This window comes from Brachyistius frenatus, unplaced genomic scaffold, assembly GCF_029030835.1.
Source record: "Brachyistius frenatus isolate BFR_SWC_R1_liver_20210118 unplaced genomic scaffold, ASM2903083v1 Contig_150, whole genome shotgun sequence".
Lineage (NCBI taxonomy): Eukaryota > Metazoa > Chordata > Actinopteri > Embiotocidae > Brachyistius > Brachyistius frenatus.
In genome coordinates this window covers 631,301-653,475 of record NW_027210749.1, presented here as the reverse complement: position 1 = coordinate 653,475, position 22,175 = coordinate 631,301, and the positions used below count along the sequence as shown (strand labels likewise).

The 22,175-nt window shown below is 41.8% G+C and overlaps 2 protein-coding genes and 2 non-coding genes across 4 annotated transcripts; 1 reads left to right on the top strand and 3 right to left on the bottom strand.

The window, feature by feature from the left end:
• The first annotated feature begins 3,203 nt into the window (after positions 1-3,203).
• Positions 3,204-7,996, top strand: pole3 (polymerase (DNA directed), epsilon 3 (p17 subunit)). Its single transcript, XM_069715993.1, has 4 exons — positions 3,204-3,654; positions 5,954-6,039; positions 6,163-6,281; positions 6,911-7,996. Exons 1-4 carry the CDS (start codon positions 3,589-3,591, stop codon positions 7,096-7,098), a joined length of 459 nt encoding a protein of 152 aa, XP_069572094.1. The 5' UTR covers positions 3,204-3,588; the 3' UTR covers positions 7,099-7,996.
• A 3,896-nt stretch (positions 7,997-11,892) lies between these two features.
• On the bottom strand, positions 11,893-15,033 carry rpl12 (ribosomal protein L12). The gene is made up of 6 exons (XM_069715989.1): positions 14,879-15,033; positions 14,109-14,182; positions 13,642-13,740; positions 12,967-13,048; positions 12,777-12,863; positions 11,893-12,044 (listed from the first exon to the last, which is right to left on the bottom strand). Exons 1-6 carry the CDS (start codon positions 14,913-14,915, stop codon positions 11,926-11,928), a joined length of 498 nt encoding a protein of 165 aa, XP_069572090.1. The 5' UTR covers positions 14,916-15,033; the 3' UTR covers positions 11,893-11,925.
• Positions 12,544-12,674, bottom strand: LOC138631199 (small nucleolar RNA SNORA65). Its single transcript, XR_011311706.1, has one exon. It is a non-coding gene; the product is annotated as a small nucleolar RNA SNORA65 (small nucleolar RNA).
• LOC138631198 (small nucleolar RNA SNORA65) lies at positions 13,941-14,071 on the bottom strand. Its single transcript, XR_011311705.1, has one exon. It is a non-coding gene; the product is annotated as a small nucleolar RNA SNORA65 (small nucleolar RNA).
• Positions 15,034-22,175: the final 7,142 nt, after the last annotated feature.

Genomic DNA, 22,175 nt, shown 5'->3' with positions numbered 1-22,175 from the left:
TTTCTACCCATTTCAAGGTTTTCTTCCTGCTCGCTGTCAAAGAGTTTTCTATCTGTTAAAAGGGAGTTTTTCCTGCCCACTGTTGTAGGTTTCCTACTGTTGAAAGAGGGTTTTTTTCTGCCCTTTTTTGGAGGTTTTACCCTTTAAAAGGGTGTTTGTCCTTCCTGCTGTCAAAGGTATTGCACATGACAGAGGTTCTCTTCCTGTTAAAAGGGAGTTTTTCCTCCCTCGTCTTGAAGGTTTTTTGTTCCTTTTAAACGTTTTTTTCTTCCTGCCCTCTTGGAGGTTTTTCTTCCTTCCTTTCAGTTTATAAGATGTAATCAGAGATGCATTTCTGAAAGCACTCTGAAAATCAGGAAATGGCCCAGAGTTGCCCTGGTCTGCCTGATCCCCCAGGAAGATAAAATAATAAACTAATTATATAAATGAAGGCAGGAAAAATAAATAAATAGACAGCCTCTCTACTGAACAGAACATTATTGATATCTCTTCCTCTTTTGGGCATTTCCACTTGCTCTGTGTTTTACAATGAAAGACTATTTTACAGTTTCAAAATAAAAGCGGTTCAATGGATGAGCCAGTGATTATATCAGGGAGGATCTCTGTTTTTACTTCACCGGTGTTTGTTTTTTAAACTGTTTGTTTGATTAGAAATGTTATTTGATTATAATTATGAATTACAAATTTCTGTTTTGAGTTTATTTTGCCCTTTTATGTACTTTAAAACCTCATTTTGCATAATAATTTAGATGTTTGTTTTTTTTAAACTCGGTTGTATTAATATCCACGTTGTAATATAATAATATATAAACCTGCATAATAATTTGGATTACATTGTGTAGTATTGCAGGGGATCTTCTGATTTCTGTGTCTGTGCTTACAAAGACACCGATGACCCAGACAGCTCTATACAGCATTAGTATTAATATTTCAGTATATTTCAGTATTCATTATTCAATATTGCTGACTTCCCTGCAGGAAACATTATTGTTTTCTTTACAGGGAGGTTCGTGACTCCTGTGGTAAGCAAATGTTGGTTGTTCCTATAGTAACAGAGTGCGGTACAGCGCATATTATGAATATGATTATGGTCATATTCCTCCCTGAAGGCAACAGCAGCAGAGAGAGGCCTCAATGCCGCTTACAGCTGCACTAATCAATATTTATATATTGTCACTGGGGGGGAAAAAGCTACGTGAAATGTATTAAGTGCTGTAAGAATACAGTCTGGCTTTTTAGGTTATTAACACACCATTATAAATATTATACAAATAAACAGTGCAGTGATTCCAGCTGGTTAATGCTGAAGATAAATTAGATATAAACATATAGAAAGTTTGTGAAGCCCTAAATTTTTTTACATCCAGTGAATTAGATAATTATTTGATCTTGTGCTGATTTTGTAAGTTTGCCCACTGACAAAGAAATGAACGGTCTATAATTGTAATGGAGGTTTATTTTAACAGAGAGACAAAATATAAAAACAAAATCCAGAAAATCACATAAATACTTATTTCACACAAAACAATTTATAACTTTTACATTATGTGATTTTTCTGGATTTTGTTTTTATATTTTGTCTCTGTTAAAATAAACCTCCATTACAATTATAGACTGTTCATTTCTTTGTCAGTGGGAAAACTGACAAAATCGGCAAGAGATCAAATAATTATTTTCTTCACTGTATTCCAGCAAAAAATGATGGAAAACCTTTAAAAAAAAAAAAGAATTCACACAAGTCCTAAAAGTAGATTAAGACAATTTATGGCATTCAGTAACAACCACAACACATATTCAATAAATAAACTAAGCTGCAAACAAGTCAACCATAAATTTAAAATAAAATGTGGACACAATTTGATCTTTCATTTCATCCCTGAATGGAACCAAAGCTGTAAGATTAAAAAACAACAACTTTTTTTTTTTTTTTTTAACTTTTTTACGATTAACTGAAAACAAAACAGTGATTTCATAAAAGGAGGAAAACCCTTGTTCCATTAATCTGATCTGACATTTGTGGGTGTTACGTTTACAGGTGAACACAGAGAAAAAGAGGCAAACAGAAAGAAGCCCGAGGGAAAAAAACTTTGCTTTCCTGGAGCGCTGCCCAGAAAACAGCTCCAGAAGTTTGAACTCGGTGGGCGTCGGTGTGTCGGTGTGTCGGTGCCGTGGTTCACTCTGCAGAGCAGGTTTTTGCCGTGGGCCGCATTGTGAGGAAGCCAGCTGCCATGGAAACCACCTAAATACCCCCCCCACCCCCACCCTCACCCCTCACCTGCCCACCCCAACGAAACCCTGACCTTGCCCACTCTGACTGTAATGAAGCTGTCAGCTGAGCTGGAAGTCTGCCCAATCAGGGATTTAATATTCATCACACTGCACATAGTTAGAATATAATTAGAATATCATTAATGTTACAGTATGTGTTGGAAGTACTTTACCCACAGGGGGACCAGCAAATACACATTAATCTATAGAGGTTTTCATACTATCAGCAAATTAAAACTAACAAAAATTGCCCTAAAACCCAAATCTTTAAAAACATATCTTAAATTATGATTTATTTATTTTTTTACAACAGCTGGTTACTGCAGGTTTTTACAAAATGTTACTCAAACAGCTAAAAATGCAAAAAATTTGAAGCTTAAAATTAAAGTTTTTTTTTTGGGGGGGGGGATGACCATAATTAAAGTGTCAACCAAAGTACTGTATTAATACAGTAAATAATAATAAAGTAAATAAATTACGGACCATAAATAACATTCAGAATAATAAGAAGGCGGAGAAAAAGAGAAAAAACAAGTTCTGTGTCTAATAGTTAACAACAACAGAGTTCATGTAAAATACAAAACTAGAAAAACAACAATGCTACAAGAAGCTGACAGACAAACAAACAAAACAATCCCCATCGTTAAGTTTCGAGTTCACCTGTGAGAAATGCTCATAAAATAGCTCAAAGAAATGTCATAACAGAAACACCGTGAAATATTCTGCAATACAGTGTTTTGTTTTATTTCCTGTTTTCTGAAATTCCATTTTTAATCTCAATTTGAAGATATATAATTTGTTTTGATGGGATCATGTCTGGCGTGTCATGATTTTAATCGTATATCTCTTTGTTGTTTATCGTTTTATTCGTTTCATTCGCTTGTTACGTTGCAGCAGGAAATACGTCACGCACACGTCACGAGGTCGGAGTGCATATCGCTGACGTAGGAGGGCTCGTGGTGGGTTGGAAGGTTCGCGGGAAACGTTCCCAAAACAAATCGGTTCAGATGGCCACGCGACCGACCTGAGGCGACCGGACGTCGATAAAGATTCACGTTGTTCGATAAAGATTCACGTTGTTCGATAAAGATTCACGTTGTTCCTTTGAACGCGGCTGATTTTAACGGACGCACGTGAACACCGGAACCGAACGAGCTCGAACGTTAGCTAGCCGCTCCGAGTAGCTCCAAGCTAACACAAAGCCGCGGACGGGCGCTTCATCGGTTAGCTTCACCCCCCCCCCCCCCCCACCGGAGGATCTGACCGGTGATAACGGGCCCCGAACCGGGTCGGAGGACCGGCAGTGAACCGCGAGCGAAGATGGCGGAGAGGCCGGAAGACCTGAACCTCCCCAACGCGGTGATCACCCGCATCATCAAGGAGGCGGTGAGCGCGAGCTCGGAACCGGAACCGGAGAGTGTTTTCAGAACCGGAGAGTGTTTTTAGAACCGGAGAGTGTTTTCAGAACCGGAGAGTGTTTTTAGAACCGGAGAGTGTTTTTAGAACCGGAGAGTGTTTTCAGAACCGGAGAGTGTTTTCAGAACCGGAGAGTGTTTTCAGAACCGGAGAGTGTTTTCAGAACCGGGAGTGATTTCAGAACCGGAGAGTGTTTTTAGAACCGGGAGTGTGTTCAGAACCGGAGAGTGTTTTCAGAACCGGAGAGAACCGGAGAGTGTTTTCAGAACCGGAGAGTGTTTTCAGAACCGGAGAGTGTGTTCAGAACCGGAGAGTGTGTTCAGAACCGGAGAGTGTTTTTAGAACCGGAGAGTGTTTTTAGAACCGGGAGTGATTTCAGAACCGGAGAGTGTTTTTAGAACCGGAGAGAACCGGGAGTGTGTTCAGAACCGGAGAGTGTTTTCAGAACCGGAGAGAACCGGGAGTGTGTTCAGAACCGGAGAGTGTTTTCAGAACCGGAGAGTGTTTTCAGAACCGGAGAGTGTGTTCAGAACCGGAGAGTGTTTTTAGAACCGGAGAGTGTTTTTAGAACCGGGAGTGATTTCAGAACCGGAGAGTGTTTTTAGAACCGGGAGTGTTTTTAGAACCGGGAGTGTTTTCAGAACCGGAGAGTGTTTTCAGAACCGGAGAGTGTGTTCAGAACCGGAGAGTGTTTTCAGAACCGGAGAGTGTGTTCAGAACCGGAGAGTGTTTTTAGAACCGGAGAGTGTTTTTAGAACCGGGAGTGATTTCAGAACCGGAGAGTGTTTTTAGAACCGGAGAGAACCGGGAGTGTGTTCAGAACCGGAGAGTGTTTTCAGAACCGGAGAGAACCGGGAGTGTGTTCAGAACCGGAGAGTGTTTTCAGAACCGGAGAGTGTTTTCAGAACCGGAGAGTGTGTTCAGAACCGGAGAGTGTTTTTAGAACCGGAGAGTGTTTTTAGAACCGGGAGTGATTTCAGAACCGGAGAGTGTTTTTAGAACCGGGAGTGATTTCAGAACCGGAGAGTGTTTTTAGAACCGGAGAGTGTTTTTAGAACCGGGAGTGTTTTTAGAACCGGAGAGTGTTTTCAGAACCGGAGAGTGTGTTCAGAACCGGAGAGTGTTTTCAGAACCGGAGAGAACCGGGAGTGTTTTCAGAACCGGAGAGTGTTTTCAGAACCGGAGAGTGTTTTCAGAACCGGGAGTGTTTTTAGAACCGGGAGTGTTTTCAGAACCGGAGAGTGTTTTCAGAACCGGGAGTGTGTTCAGAACCGGAGAGTGTTTTCAGAACCGGAGAGTGTTTTCAGAACCGGAGAGTGTGTTCAGAACCGGAGAGTGTTTTCAGAACCGGAGAGTGTTTTCAGAACCGGAGAGTGTTTTCAGAACCGGAGAGTGTTTTCAGAACCGGAGAGTGTTTTTAGAACCGGGAGTGTTTTTAGAACCGGAGAGTGTTTTCAGAACCGGAGAGTGTGTTCAGAACCGGAGAGTGTGTTCAGAACCGGAGAGTGTTTTCAGAACCGGAGAGTGTTTTCAGAACCGGAGAGTGTTTTTAGAACCGGAGAGTGTTTTCAGAACCGGAGAGTGTTTTCAGAACCGGAGAGTGTTTTTAGAACCGGGAGTGTTTTCAGAACCGGAGAGTGTTTTCAGAACCGGAGAGTGTTTTCAGAACCGGAGAGTGTTTTCAGAACCGGAGAGTGTTTTTAGAACCGGAGAGTGTTTTCAGAACCGGAGAGTGTTTTTAGAACCGGAGAGTGTTTTCAGAACCGGGAGTGTTTTCAGAACCGGAGAGTGTTTTCAGAACCGGAGAGTGTTTTCAGAACCGGAGAGTGTTTTCAGAACCGGAGAGTGTTTTTAGAACCGGAGAGTGTTTTCAGAACCGGAGAGTGTTTTTAGAACCGGACGGTCGTTTTCAGAACCGGGAGTGTTTTCAGAACCGGAGAGTGTTTTCAGAACCGGAGAGTGTTTTTAGAACCGGAGAGTGTTTTCAGAACCGGAGAGTGTTTTTAGAACCGGAGAGTGTTTTTAGAACCGGACGGTCGTTTTCAGACTCCTCAATATTCTCTGAATTTATTCCTTCAGATCTGTTTTTATTTGAGGTTTAATGAACATGAAAGCTGCTTCACAAGAACTGGTCAACAAATGCACCAATAATGAGAATGAACGTCGGCTGAATGAATTAAAATCGTTTAAAGTTCAGAAACCTTCAGATGTGTGAAGATCTGGTTAAAAGCGTGTTTGTTGGAAGTCTCGTCCTGTTTTTCTTCCTCAGCTCCCAGATGGAGTCAACGTGTCCAAAGAAGCCCGGAGAGCCATTTCTCAGGCCGCCAGCGTGTTCGTGTTGTACGCGACCTCCTGGTAAGAACTAATTTCGTTCACACACTAAAACAAAATCCACGTTTTCCCGACGGGAGCGTTGGCCGACTCTTCTGTCCACGACTCGCTCCACTACGACGTTTTGTGTTTTCTTGTCGTCGTCAGTGCGAATAACTTTGCCATGAAGGCCAAGAGGAAAACTCTGAACGCAGGAGACGTGCTGGCGGCGATGGAGGAGATGGAGTTCGAGCGCTTCCTGGAGCCGCTGCGAGACGCGCTGGAAGGTGAGCGACGTCTTTTTGAAGCACGCGAACCCACGAAACGGCTTCGGGGGTTTCCTCCGATCGGTTCGGAGACCGCGGCTAGCTCCGGTTTACTTCGGCCGTTCGTGAAACTTCTGTGTCCTGTTGGAGGACCCCGTTGCCACGGCGACTCAGTTCACAGCGAATGTGGTTTCCCCGTCAGAAGGTCCCGGAAGGACTCGGTGTGGACAGTCTGACCACCAGCTAACGACGCCAACAAACGGATCACTTTGTTCAAAAAATACTGTAAAACTCGAGTACAAACACGGCTCAAATCCGGCTAATACCCAACGAACAACCAGTTCAATATGCAAAGAACAGCAAATCTCAAGTTAACAGCTAACAAACGGATCACTTTGCAAAAAAAAGGAAAACTCAAGTAAACAAAACAGCAAACAAAGCTGACAACCTGCTAACAAACAGCTAGTTTAGCTAAAAACCAGCTGATCTCAAGTAAACAAACCTTCTTCGGTCTTGAAACAGACGAAGCCGAGAAGAATCTACGGAACAGATGAGTTATCAGCTTCACAGGGCGATGCGTTCAGGGCGATGCGTTCAGGGCGATGCGTTCAGGGTCGCCTCGTGAATAAACGACGGTTTTGTTTTTCCAGTGTACAAGAAGGGACAGAAGGGGAAGAAGGAGGTTTCGGAGCAGAAGCGCAAAGACAAAGAGAAGAAGAACGACTCGGAGAACGACAAGAGCAGAGAGGAAGAGGAGGAGGAGGAGGAGGAGCGCATGGAGGAGGAGCCGGAGGCGGAGAACGAGGCGGAGGAGGAGGAGGAGGAGGTGGAGAACTGAGGTACCGAGCGCTCGGCCATCTTCCCTCTCGGGGTCGTCGCCCCCGGTGACGCGTTCAGGTGACGCTCGTTCACCTCGGGCCTCCTCGAGTCGGACGGTGAGGCGTTCGGTGGCGTCCGGTGCAGCTGCTGTCTTCCAGCCCGACAACACAAACACAAAAGCACAACAACACAAACACACGTCCTCCTCCGCGACCTTTATTTTTATTTTTATTTTTTATAAACACAAACTTTTTTTTTCTTCTCAGCAGTAAACAATTTTCATAATACAACAAGCAAAAACATTTTAAAATCTCCTGTCTGATGAAATGTGACGTTACACATTAAATAAATAATGACCAAACGATTAATCGATCAGATTCATCAGAAAAAAGCACTGCAATCAAAAATAAAGTTTGTAAGTAAAAATATGTACTAAGAATAAAATTATTTTTGGATTTCAAACAATTTTGGTCGCAGATTTGAGGATTTTGCTTCTGAAACAAAAAAGTTTATATTCTAACTTTAAACCAAAGAGGTCTGATTAAAAAAACTAAAATAAAACGTTTGGTTGTAAATCAAAAGGTTTCGACAGTCCAGTTGTGTTTACAAACCCACAAGCAGAAATTCTCCTCTCATCCAATCAGTGTAGGCTCCGCCCACTGCAACCAAAGGTTTTGGACTGCCAGACTATTTAAAACTATTTAAAAGTGTTCGTAGCTTCTGGGTCTGAAAATAATGTCTTCAGCTGCAATACCAGCGAGTGCCACTAGAGGTCGGCTCCAAAAAGCCTCCGGCTCCATAGACTCCCATTCAACTTCTCTCATCAAATCCAAAGTGAATAAAATGTGTCCATCAGTTATCTCGGTGTTGTTAGCTAAAGTCACTCCTTCTTCTTAGTTTTCTGGAGGTCCATCTGAAAATAATCCCTCATTCATTAGAAAAGAAGATTCATTGATTGACAGGTCTGTGGTGCAGTCAGGTTACAGCTATCGGTGGGCGGGACGTAGTTTCCAGGTTTCCAATCAGATCGGTCAGATCCACCGCTGGCTCCTCCCCCAGCTCGTCCAAATATGGTCACTTCCTGCCAAGAAGGTCTGATTCACAATGAAGATGTTTTAAAGTCTGGTTTCATAATTTAAATTCTCAAATCTGACCAAAACCCCCAAAAAACTGAGGGAGGTTTTTTTGGGGGAAAGTCAAATAACTTCATTCTAGGTTTATATATATTTTTTTTTTACACACAAACTTGTATTTTTGAATGCAGTGCAAGAAATTTTGCTCTTCAAACTTGTCTTTTATACGAGCGTTAAAAAAAAAAAAAAAACGCAAAGCTCCCTTTGTAGGTCGCTGTCCTTCAGTAGTTAAAAAAAAAAACAGCCTCACTCTGATCTGTGAAACATGTTTTTCTTTTTAAACTGAACAAAAGAAGGCAAATACATTTTTTTTTTTTTTAAAGTTGTCAGGAACGGGATTGAATTCAGGATTTAAATCCGAAAGCGTCCCGATCAAAGAAGATAAAAATGAACTTTGGTACAGAATCTGATGTTTGGTTTTGTTTTTTTTCTAAACAGAAGCAGATATGAGGTTTTAGATGAAGAGTGATTGTAAAACTGTCGTTGGATTTAAGTACTTCAGTAAAAAAAACTAGTTGCACTAGTGAACGCACGTCAGCCTGTTTCTCATCTGCTGAGTTTTTCAACCATTTATACTTTTTTGTAGACTTGTATATGAACGGCTGAAATTTTTCAATAAATATTTTGTATAAAAGTTGAACCTGTAACGTTGTTCTGTCGTGATTATCAGAAGAGACTCGACTCATCCAGAACCAGAATAATTCTGGTTTAATGTCAAGTTTTATGAGTTTAATTAATAAATCTGGTTATGTATGTCCATGTGTGATAAATATACATTATATATATTTATCACACATACATAACCAGATTTATGGTTATGTAAATATGTGTATATACAGTGGGGCAAAAAAGTATTTAGTCAGCCACCAATTGTACAAGTTCTCCCACTTAAAAAGATGAGACGCCTGTAATTTTCATCACAGGTACACTTCAACTATGAGACTAAATGAGAAAAAAAAAAATCCTGAAAATCACATGGTCTGATTTTTAAAGAATATATTTGCAAATTATGGTGGAAAATAAGTATTTGGTCAATAACAAAAGTTCATCTCAATACTTTGTTATATACCCTTTGTTGGCAATGACAGAGGTCAAACGTTTTCTGGAAGTCTTCACAAGCTCTTCACACACTTGCTGGTATTTTGGCCCATTCCTCCATGCAGACCTCCTCCAGAGCAGTGATGTTTTGGGGCTTGTTGGACTCGGGCTCCTGCTAGTACAAAGCCAACATGTGTCAGCCTCCAGTCCTGCGTGTTCTTTAATGAAGCAACAGGAGAAGATGTCAGGCTTCAAGATATTTATTTAACAGCAGCAGAATAACCCGTTTACAGAGCTCTGGGTCCAGACGATGTTTCCTGACCACAACAGAGTATGTGTCAGTTCATGAAGTCTGACTCCTGACCTCCTGACCGTCTTCTTATAGTACAGACACCAAAAAGTCATGTGTGTTGATGTGTCCTTTGTTGGTTGGAGGAGGTGGAGGTGGTGGTTGTCTTCCTTCACATCCTGGAGTCCTCCAGACAGTCTGTTCCTGTTTATGACTCAAAGAACAACAGTATGTGACCCCACAGGTCACAGACCCCCTCCTGTGACCTTTTGGTTTGGCCCAGCAGTATCACTCATTTACATACACACCCTTTCATCTACACCTTCATTCACCACCACACCCTTTTGTCTACACCTTCATTCACCACCACACCCTTTTGTCTACACCTTCATTCACAAACACAGCCTTTCGTCTACCCTTTAGGATTAATAGTTGATAATACAACCTATATATAATTAATATGATATGGCATATATATATGTTGTATTATTGTAAACATAACCTAGCACAGAATCGCACAGGCTGTCGCTGGGAAACACGGACTTTCAACTCCCTCCACAGATTTTCTATGGGGTTGAGATCTGGAGACTGGCGAGGCCACTCCAGGACCTTGAAATGCTTCTTACGAAGCCACTCCTTCGTTGCCCGGCGGTGTGTTTGGGATCATTGTCACGCTGAAAGACCCAGCCACGTTTCATCTTCAATGCCCTTGCTGATGGAAGGAGGTTTTCACTCAAAATCTCACGATACATGGCCCCATTCATTCTTTCCTTTACACGGATCAGTTGTCCTGGTCCCCTTGCAGAAAAACAGCCCCAAAGCATGATGTTTCCACCTCCATGCTTCACAGTAGGTTTGGTGTTCTTTGGATGCAACTCGGCATTCTTTCTCCTCCAAACACGACGAGTTGAGTTTTTACCAAAACGTTCTATTTTGGTTTCATCTGACCATATGACATTCTCCTAATCCTCTTCTGGATCATCCAAATGCTCTCTAGCAAACTTCAGACGGGCCTGGACATGTACTGGCTGAAGCAGGGGGACACGTCTGGCACTGCAGGATTTGAGTCCCTGGCGGCGTAGTGTTTTACTGATGGTAGCCTTTGTTACTTTGGTCCCAGCTCTCTGCAGGTCATTCACCAGGTCCCCCCGTGTGGTTCTGGGATTTTTGTTCACCGTTCTTGTGATCATTTTGGCCCCACGGGGTGAGATCTTGCGTGAAGCCCCAGATCGAGGGAGGTTATCAGTGGTCTTGTACGTCTTCCATTTTCTAATAATTGCTCCCACAGTTGATTTCTTCACACCAAGCTGCTTACCTATTGCAGATTCAGTCTTCCCAGCCTGGTGCAGGTCTACAATTTTGTTTCTGGTGTCCTTTGACAGCTCTTTGGTCTTGACCATAGTGGAGTTTGGAGTGTGACTGTTTGAGGTTGTGGACAGGTGTCTTTTATACTGATAACAAGTTCAAACAGGTGCCATTAATACAGGTAACGAGTGGAGGACAGAGGAGCCTCTTAAAGAAGAAGTTACAGGTCTGAGAGCCAGAAATCTTGCTTGTTTGTAGGTGACCAAATACTTATTTTACCGAGGAATTTACCAATTAATTCATTAAAAATCCTACAATGTGATTTCCTGGATTCTTTCCCCCCATTCTGTCTCTCATAGTTGAAGTGTACCTGTGATGAAAATTACAGGCGTCTCATCTTTTTAAGTGGGAGAACTTGCACAATTGGTGGCTGACTAAATACTTTTTTGCCCCACTGTATATATATATATATATATTGTATATACGCACACACGAGTATACATATATATATATAAAATATAAATATACAAGTGATAAATCCTGGATCAGATGTTCACATGCAGAAATAACCTGCTTAATATTCAGGTTTATCAAAACCAGCTTTCTGAAATCAGGATGTTTTCACAAAAAAACAATATTTCATAAGACTATGACAGAAAACAATTTTATATTTTTCTCTCAAAAGTATGAAGAAATTAAACTACATTTAGTTTTTCAGAATTAAAATTTGTGACATGAACCTAAAATAACAAAAAATAGACATTTTCTTTAAAAACAACAAAAATGCTCAAATCCCATTTCAACTACAAATCTGTCAAACCCATTTTACAATGTCTTATTTTCAAATTTTGCTAAACTCTTAATATACTAAAAGGGAAAATATTTTTTCCAATGAGCTGTTAAAAAAAGAAAAGTACAAACCAAAGTCAACTTCTTACCGATAATTACGACTTTGATGCCGACAGTCAACTCTGAAACCGTCGGTTTCATTGAGGGTTCAGGTATTTTATTTGATTCAATTAAAAACAAAAATGAACCAACAAGTGTATTTGTTCTCGTCAACATTTTATTAGTGACATGTTTAGTCAGTGGGGCACTCCACTTTGCCGCTGTTGATGTCATCGATGACATCATGGGGGTGGCGGCCGTCGATGGTGCAGCCCACCGACTGAGCGGTTCCCAGGATCTCTTTGATGGTTCCTGAAGAGGGAAATAAAACAAAGTTGCCGTTGAGCTCGTTGGTTAAAAAGTTGACGTTTAAAAAGAGTGACAGGATAAAAAAGGATGAGACAAATGAGACCGTTTCTTTATTCTAACCAGATTATCTAATTTGATGCGTCACTAAAACAAGCAGATGCAAAAGAGCTTGTTTTTTTTTGTAGCTCTTCAAGTTCAGTTGCTTTCTCACGTCAGGAGTTATAAACTGTTATAAAGACCTGATGAGACTTGAAATTTTAAAAATAAAGTACAAAAATGTATTTAAATTTTTACAGCACACATTGAAGTAACTGATAATATTCCAAAAAAAAATAGTTCCATAAAAAGTTTTAAAAAAAGCTCCAAATTGTTTTCTTCCGGTTTGGTCTTTTTGTGTGTGTGACATTTTAAACCCTTTTCTTACTGGCTCACCAAACTCTGAAAATGTTTTATATTCTCTCCTCCAGTCGTTTGAAACTAATCTCGACGCTTTAATTGGTTCGTTTGTTCCAGACTTTTCGGCACAGAGCTTTGCCCATCAGTTCTTGAGCAGCCCTGTTTCCTAAAGCCGGGTTGCTCTGAGCCTCCACTGGATTACGCTCCGTCACCGGGTCAGACGGGCGTAGTGGCGGGAGGCTGAGATATATAATATATATATATATAAAAAAGCAGCTACGAAACTATTCAAGCCGACTAACAGCTATAAAAAAGGGAGGTTTTTGTGCCGGTTCCTACCGGAGAGTTCCCTGGCGATGGAGCGAGGCCTCATGACGCGAGCGACGCCGACGATCTCGTCGAAGGTCACGCTGCCGCTGTGCTTAACTGGAAGATAAAAAAAATAAAATAAAAAATAAAGAGGGTGAAATGCAGCCGATGAATCTCAAACCAGCTGTTATTAATAATTATTAAATAAAGAGTCACTCACTGTTCTTGACCTTCTTCCTGTCACGAGGAGGCTCCTTCAGAGCCTTGATGATCAGAGCGGAGGCCGAAGGAACCACCTCCACCTGGTAAACAAAAAACTGGATTGTTAGTCACTTTAATGCCAGTTGAATTTAATTTAATTTCAGAATTTTTGTTCCCAAATGTAGTTAAGTTTAGTTTGTAGAAAATGTAAATGCTAAAACAGACACTTGCTCATTAAGACCGGCGAGTTTGAGCTCCTGTGATATCAAAGAGCTTTGTTAAAGGGGGAGGGGCTTACTGCAGGTAACAAGTCTGTAGAATTTGGTTTTAATATTTCATCATATGATGAAGGTCACGTTGTGCAATTTGCCGACGTTGAAGTCCGATTTGTCACCTAAAAGGAAACAACTCAAAAGCTCTGATCTGCTAATTTCTCCATTTTATTTTGTACCTCTTCAAGCTGGAAAAAGCATCTTAACACATTTTCTTATTCTTGAAACCTTCATTTTATGTGTAAAAAAAAAAAAAAGTAAACAAAAGGGACATTTTACTATCCCCCCCCCCTCTCCACATCTCGATCACGAGATCCAAATTAAGATTTAAAACCCCTTCTGGTCCAGATTTCCCCTTAAAGTGTCCAATCAGAAGTAGACTTCAGCATGTGGTTCAGGTGTTCGGGTCCGGAGGTACTTACAGCCGCCTGCCTGTTCTGGATGGTCAGCTTCACGGTGATCCTCAGGCCCTTCCAGTCTCCGGTTGCCTTGGCGATGTCGTCACCAACTTTCTTGGGAGACTGTGGAGAGAAGAGGACCTCAGCTACGAGAGCATCACACCGCGTTTGTAACCAATGTCGGTTTTAAATAACGATAATAGTCCGTAGAAGCTCCCTAATAAAAACAGCGACGTGGTTTTGAAACCAACTCCGTTCAAACGGTTTATATTTGGGCCTTTTTCCAGTCGTTTGAAACTAATCTCGACGTCTTTAATTGGTTCGTTTGTTCCAGACTTTTCGGCACAGAGCTTTGCCCATCAGTTCTTGAGCAGCCCTGTTTCCTAAAGCCGGGTTGCTCTGAGCCTCCACTGGATTACGCTCCGTCACCGGGTCAGACGGGCGTAGTGGCGGGAGGCTACAACAGAACAGAAGGGCTTCGTCACACTCACCAAACCCAGAGGTCCGATTTTGGGGGCCAGAGCTGAGGTGGCTCCGACTTCTCCACCGGTGCACCTCATGTACACTGAAAGAGGAGGAGGAGGAGGAGGAAGAGGAGGAAGGATTTAATAAATAAAAAAGGCTTCATGGGTCTGCAGGCTAACACATTAACTCAATATATTAATGATCTCCCCAAAGGGAAAGGCTTGGTGCTGCAGCAGGTCACTTAAAAACAAACAAGGCAGATTTAAATACATAATTCACACAAACAATTACAGTTAAAACTAGAATAAAATATAAAATCACACAAGGACTCAACTCAGGCATTTACAGAAACAAATGAGCAGTTTCATTCATGTTTTCTGGACATACAAACCTAAGATCTGGATTTTATTATTTAAATGTTCATGTTTTAACTACAAAAAAAAAACCAACAACCAATAAATGCAGATAAACACCAAAACAAAAATTCACCTTTTACGAGGCTAAATGCTAAAAGCTAATGTTAGCACATTAGCACCAGATGCTAACTTCCTTCTCCCACGTGCAGCTACAATCCGCCTCACACTCGTTTCACATCTTTTCGGCCTCGTCAAACATTAAAGCTCACAAACACAGAACAAAGCACCGTCCTTCCGCTTTCTTCGCGACGTCTCGTGTCCCATATTTTACCGTATTGTGGTGGCCGTTCAGAGGCCTCGAGGCGCGGGAACAGAGCGCCTCCATCCCGGCTGAGAAAAACGCGTCTGCTGCTTATTACCACGCGACACTGAACACATACCAATCTTAATCTCGTTGGGGTCGAATTTGGGAGGCATGTCGCTGCTGTGGAGGAGGAGCTCGGCTCAGCCTGGTTGGTGAGGGTGTCGGATGAACCCGGACTCGGGACGACCGATTACTGGTGCACCTCCACCGATAAAGGACAAAGAGAAAGAGAGCGGGCGCGCGGCCGGGGCAGGTATTTATAGCTTCGACAAGTCGCGCGAGAGGTTAGGTTCCAAATCTCGTTTTGACGTTGAATTGAGGGCGGACGCTCCCCAAATATTCAACTTTTATTTTTAGGCAATAAGTAATATAATAAAATAAGAACATAAATGATATAAGGAAAAATAAGATAAATGCATAAACAAATAATTTTACTTAATTAAAAATATTTAATTTATTTTAGAATTTCATTAAATAAAATACAAAAATGTAAATTAAATTAGATCAAATAAATTAACTTATAAAACAATAAATGAGAAAAAAAAATTAATGTGAATAAAATATAAACAAATAATAAGATAAATTAAATTGAATCGATAAATATAATGATGAACTGTTCATTATTTTCTGATGTTTCATAAACTGAACAGTTAAGTGGCGATGAAGATCATTGTTGTGCTTGCTGCCTCATACGCTGGGGTGACACACAGAAAAACAAAATTCAAGTAGTATGAGAAAACAACAACAAAGGAGCTCAAAAACAAAACAAACAAAAAACAAAAGCAATGTTGTTTTTTAAAACAGGAAGTCCCTCTAAAAGCCCAGCGCTGAAGGAAAAGGAAGTTCCAAAATAATATCAAATAAATCATCTTTTTAATGGTAATCCAGCCTTAATTAAAGTGTATACATAAAGTGATAATACAGAGCTATGAATGAGAATAGAATCACACCAGAGGAACTTTATACATTGATATATGTTTTATTGATGCGTGTTGTGTTTGGTGGATTTTGAGGAGCTGAGAGTTTTGTCGGCGGAGGAAGGTTATTTTCTGACCCGGTTCGGTGACCTCAGACCAGGCCTGAGTGCTGCAGGTGGGCGCCGAGTGGACGCACCACCTCCTGCAGCAGGATGATGGGCCTGAGTGTCGCCGCAGCGTTCAAAAGCGTTACATCAGCGCCACGTGTGCTTCCAGGTTTCATCTCGACACGAGTTGCATGTAGAAAAACTGTTGGTTTTTTTTGAGTCCTGGAGGACTTTTTGACTCAGAGCCGCTCGACAGGAATAGAAACAGAACACAAGAGGGAGTAAGTGGGTGAGAAGCAGAGATCATCACTGTGTGTGTGTGTGTGTGTGTGTGTGTGTGTGTGTGTGTGTGTGTGTGTGTGTGTGTGTGTGTGTGTGTGTGTGTGTGTGTGTGTGTGTGTGTGTGTGTGTGTGTGCTGTTTAATATGCATCATGAAAATCTGGGACGATAGTCAGAAAACTCACAACTCGTCTAATGGAAGAGAAGCTTTATAGGAAATTCTCTGTGGATTTTAAATGACCTCTTCTGTGTCACAATGTTTAATTCTTTTAAGTCTTTTCTCTGTTTTATCCTTCATCTTCTTCATTGTCAAGTGGACTGCGAGTGAGGATGATGATGATGATGATAAACAGGCAGATAAATCAGTCCGACTCTGAGTGGACTGGTGGGGGAGTATCAGGCTGTTTTGTAACATAAACATGCTTTTCAATTTCAAAATAAAATCAAAGAGGAAGTGAGTTTTCATGCCTTTCTTTTTTTGTGCATGATTTGATTTATTTTGCACAAATTAAAAGAACACACAAGATTTTACTAAATAAAAATAAATCAGTGCGAAAAAACAAACACCCAGTGGGCTTATTTGAAGCCTCCACCTTGATAATGTTAAAACAATTTACAGTTTTAGAAAATACAAAGTTGACATCACAATATCGCTACATAAAAATAATGCAAACAAATAACAACAGAATATAAGTCACAACAATCACAGCAAAAACAATAAAGTCAATATAAAAGCAAAAGGACATGAGTACATTTAATAGAGGAACAGCATGCGATGAAACAAACGGGCACTGAGTGTTTTCCGATCGATCGTATCGGTGGCGGCGATCGCCAACAGTTTATTTTTAGTGTCTCTGCATGTAAACGAGCTGCCCGGTAACATTAAAACAGAGTACAGTAATGTCACGTTACACCAACATGAGTCATGACGAGTCCGGTTTCATGCAGCTACATTTCCATCCTCTTGTTTTTCTGTGTGTGTGTGTGTGTGTGTGTGTGTGTGTGTGTGTGTGTGTGTGTTTACTGGTTTTACTCATGTTGTGGGGTCATAAATCTGTTTAAACAGTCACATTGTGGCGACTCGACTCATTGGACGGTAAAAAAAACAAACACCACGAGGTCAAACAGCAACTGTTGGTGTGAAGATTTGGGTTAAAGTGTCATTGAAGTATTGAAGTGAAGGTGATGTCCCCAGAAGGGATTTAAACGTGTGTGTGTGTGTGTGTGTGTGTGTGTGTGTGTGTGTGTGTGTGTGTGTGTGTGTGTGTGTGTTATTTCTGTGTGCAGGTGGAGATAAAAGTGGCAGCTGTTGTTTCTGCATATAACAAAATGTGAGCCAAAATGCATAAAACAAACAAATCTTGGCCTTTCTATATTTGTGAGGACTCCAATCATCCGTTATCTACAGCCAGGGTTAAACACAAGGAAAACCCACAAAACGCATGGAGAACATACATGTAAACACATGGAGAACATACATGTAAACGCATGGAGAACATACATGTAAACGCATGGAGAACATACATGTAAACACATGGAGAACATGCATGTAAACACAGGGAGAACATACATGTAAACGCATGGAGAACATACATGTAAACACATGGAGAACATACATGTAAACACATGGAGAACATACATGTAAACACATGGAGAACATACATGTAAACGCATGGAGAACATACATGTAAACGCATTTTATACATAAAAATGTACTTTAATATCAGAAAATAACCTTTTTAAAGCCTTATTGTGACCAGTCTGAGGGTCACCGGTGTAACAACCCTGCTGTTTAATCACCATCTTGATTTTAATTTGTAAATTAACGACGTCTCAAGTCTTTTAATTAAATTCGTGAAAACAAAAGTGTTGCATTTTTTATTTCTGTTAGATTTAATGAAGTCGTTTCTGCCAAACAGCGAAACAATAGTCAGAATAAAATGTCTGCTAAGAGGTGAAATACAGGTTAATTGAACTTTTAACAGGCACAGAAGCAGGAACTGTTACACGGTCAACTAAAGAGATTTCTGACACGGCGATGGATTTTAAACGACTTTAATCAAGACGACGTCGTGCGGCAAACGAAGTGAAGATTAAAGTTCTCACGGCAGCTGAAGGAGGTTTCGAAACGATCAACGAAGCTGTGATGTGGACTGAAACGATCGAGGAGCAGAAAGTACAAATGTTCTTCCCCTCTCATTTTAAATTCATCTGGAGGAGACAAGATGACGTACTTATGGCCCTGATTCCCCCGACGACAGCCGCACTCGAACAACAAAAATCAATGGAGGAAATTGTACAGAAGAGAAATTAGAGGAAGACGAAGGAGAGATGCTGATTAGAAAACACAAAGAAAAGGTCAAGAAGGAGACCGAGGAGGGGAAATCAGATTATCCCTTCCCCCCCGAGTTTAACAAGTCAGCTGTCCAACTCTGTGTGTGTGTGTGTGTGTGTGTGTGTGTGTGTGTGTGTGTGTGTGTGTGTGTGTGTGTGTGTGTGTGTGTGTGTGTCCTCACTTCGGGATCGACCTTCTCATGTCTTTGAAACTTTAAAACTGCAGCCTTCGATCATTTCATCACGTGATGCACGGCGGCTCAGACAAAGCTCGTGTCTCACACACACACACACACACACACACACACACACACACACACACACACACACACACACACACACACACACACACACACACACACACACACACACACACACACACACACACACACACACACACACACACACACACACACACACACACACACACACACACACACACACACACACACACACACACACACACACACACCAAATCATCACAGTGAATGTTATTTATCTGAGTGTCATCATACGTCATCTTAAAACCCGGGATCATGTCATCTTAATACATCCACGGTAACCACGGCAACTGTGCACAAGTGATGCACACGGAGAGCAGCAGGAAGCAACGACCTTCACGAGGGGGTGTTCAGAGCGTCGTCTCTTCATCAACATCATCACTGAGTTCCACAACGTGACCGCTGGTAACGTGAACATTAGTGACGTCACCATGGAAACCTGAAACTGGAGCAGACAAACAGCAGATTTTGGGGAAACAGACAACCTCAACAAGTGTTCCTGAGCCCGTGCAGTGATTTCCACTACAGCATCGTGGTTGTTTTTATAGCGGTGTCGCCTGAGGATCCAGAAAAACATCAGATTTTGGGTCAAACTGTGTAAACGGTCAACAGAGACCTTTGAAATGTTCAGAAAGTCTACGGCGATGAAACGACGAGCCGGGCGAGGTGTTCTGATGACATCACGTTTCAAGAGGGGCGGAGCTTCACCGTCCAAGACCGAAGAAGGATCGTCAGGTCAGGAGACACCAGGTGGGTTTTCTTTGTGTCACCGTGAATTGGTCCCCCAGAGTCAGACTGTCAACACGAGTTCCTTCTGAGGCGTCTGATGGTTGTAAGCGTTATTATCTGTTTGTTAACTTGAGTTTTGCTGTTCGTTTTTTTTCTAAGCAGAATCAGCTGTTTGTTAGCTTTGTTAGCTCATTGCTAGTGTTTTTAGTTGGTCGTTAACTTGTTTTTAGCTGTAGTTTAGCTAAATTAGCTAAACTGTGGCGCCATGGCAACAGGGTTCAGAGTAACTCGATTAGAGTAGCTCGGTGGCAACGTTAGCAATATAATTACACTCAGAATTTTCACCATTGTTTACTTCGAGCCTGGACGATGGAGAGTTGCGTGAGTAGCTGATTGATATTGATTATGGGATGGTACGGGACTGAGAAAACATGTGTCTTACACACCTTGCTCGTACAAAGAAAAACAACCCCGTCCACGCCGGAGCTGTTCGTGGCGCTGCCTGCTTGTGTGTTTACGGGCGGTTAACGGTCAACGTTGACTCGCTCTCGCTCAGGAGGAAACGACAACAAGGTTCGCTGCCAGCTCATCAGAAAACAAAATCGTTTTGACTTTTTAAACCGGATTAAATATCTTCATCCTGCCCTCAAACTGTTTCTTATATTTCTGCCTGTTTGAGTCAAGTCGCCGCTCATCCTCTTCTTTTGTCAAGTTGTTTTAGATTTGTTTGGTTTTTGGGGATTTGACAATCCTTTTGTGAACACTGTAAGTTAGCCACAAATAAACATCCGCATTTGTTTTATTTTAAATTGGTTGATCATAAAATCCACAATCGTCACTGTTACTGAGGCTTTCTTTCTGCATTAAGATGCCCGATAGACTATAGTGTTGTGATTTGCCGCTTTATAAATAAAATCTATTTGAATTGAATTGAATTGACTGCAGTGTGTCTGGAACTGAGCTCCCCTCTGTTATATTGTATTTTCTTCAACACACAACATCAGTGTTTGTTAAAGACAGAGACTCCAGGCTTCATTTCATATCGTTCAGTTATGAGAAGGTTTGTTAGCTGTGGTATAAAGTGTCACTGTTTCTTCCGTCACTGCTCTTGTACCAGGTGAAAAACAGAAAACCATCGTGTTCTGTTTGGTGTGCGGTGAATAAAAACCCGCCGGTCAGACTTTAAATGAGCTGCATTATTCTTTAAAACATTCTGTCCTTGTTCCCGTGTTTCTCCGAGCATGACTCAGCGCCATTTATCTCTGACAGCTCTGGGAAATTTCAAATCTCTGCCGTCCCAGAAGATCACCTTTATCCCATCATGCATCTCTTCCCCACAGATAACCGTGTTGTCCAGTGTTGTGGTTCCTGACAGTAAAACTCTCATGGCCAACTAATGCCGTGAGCAAGGATTCTGTTTGTGATTTTCAGGACTGAATCAATGTTTTTTGTGCAGCAAAAAGCAACTGACTGCTTTCTTCTACTGATATGCAGTTTTTTAATCAGTTACCGCCACCCAAAGTGCAGTAAAGAGAAAAAAACAGACTCCTCAGCACACCTGAACCGTTTTTAAGATACTCGGCGGGTCGGTTGTTCAGCATTGTTCCTCCAATCCATAGTTTTGAATCCGAAAGCATCTATTGACTGCACGTGAAGTGCTTCAAACACAGTTAGGCATGTTAAACCAGATAAATCTGTTGGTTCTGGACAAAAAACCTTGAATAATAAAACCAAACCCACCTGGAGGATGTGAATTTGTTTACCGATGCCTTCTGCCTATCCGGGATCGGTCAAGGAGCTTGTAAACTGAGTCGGGGGTGAAGGGAGGAGGGGGGCAGCTCGTCGATAACTATAAAAGTACACCTGGCCTATATAATCCAATTCCTTTGTGATGGTTTCCTACGTGAATGCTCCACTGACTTCCTCTCTTTCCTCAATCCATTATGAGAAACAGGAGACTGAGGAGGGAAACAGGCACAAACAAATCCTGAATGCTTAATGAGGCCGAAGCGCCCGCCGACATGTCGTATTAATGAAATACAGTTCGGTGGCATTTGGAGGCGAGGACGGCCTTTACAAGTAGACTTTGGGAGTCGCGATAAGGCTGGGATTTGAAGGCGGGAGTTAATTAACGAGCGTTCGAGAGAAGTGTTTGTGCTGAATCAAGGGGTGAGTTATCAGTTGCCCCGCTGCACGGGTCCCCCGGCGGATTGGACGCAAATTGAGAGAGCAGAGCAATTCCCCAGGAGTTTGGTTTAATTTCTTCCGTCGCAGAGATTCCACTGAACCGTGTTAACCCGCAAGCACCATCAGGAAATTAAGTTACAAGAGAAGGCTTAGGGTTTCCGAACAGGATGAAAAGGTCTTTAATATTACAAAAATGTAAATGAGCTGCTCACAAAGAAAAAAGGGGGGAGTGGCGACTCGCAATGTTGATCCAGTTCCGGCAAGTCCTCCAACCTGAATGGATGTAAAGGTGGTTTGTCGTTGATTTTGCGCTCCCCAAAAAAAGAATCTTTGATAAATCGTTGATGTTTAATCCAGCTACCTTGATGAGGAAACCGTAGCCTTTGGCCAAGAGTAGATGTCTTCAGGTGGTACCCAACCTTCACTGAGTGTTTTCAAGCCTTAACCAGCGACGATCTCCGGTTGGTTGGTCGGCAATGGCAGCCAGGTCACCTGCCCGTCTCCTGGCATCTCTTCCTCTCGGAGAAACTCGGTCTGC

Bases quoted from the DNA above. Each gene is read 5' to 3' on its own strand.
- pole3 (XM_069715993.1), top strand. From the start codon at position 3,589: ATGGCGGAGAGGCCGGAAGACCTGAACCTCCCCAACGCGGTGATCACC. The intron at 6,040-6,162 runs GTAAGAACTAAT...TGTCGTCGTCAG, and splicing joins GTGTTGTACGCGACCTCCTG to TGCGAATAACTTTGCCATGA. The intron at 6,282-6,910 runs GTGAGCGACGTC...TTGTTTTTCCAG, and splicing joins GCTGCGAGACGCGCTGGAAG to TGTACAAGAAGGGACAGAAG.
- rpl12 (XM_069715989.1), bottom strand. From the start codon at position 14,915: ATGCCTCCCAAATTCGACCCCAACGAGATTAAGATTG. The intron at 13,049-13,641 runs GTAAGTACCTCC...TTTGTTTACCAG, and splicing joins TCCAGAACAGGCAGGCGGCT to GTGGAGGTGGTTCCTTCGGC. The intron at 12,864-12,966 runs GTGAGTGACTCT...TTTATCTTCCAG, and splicing joins CAGGAAGAAGGTCAAGAACA to TTAAGCACAGCGGCAGCGTG.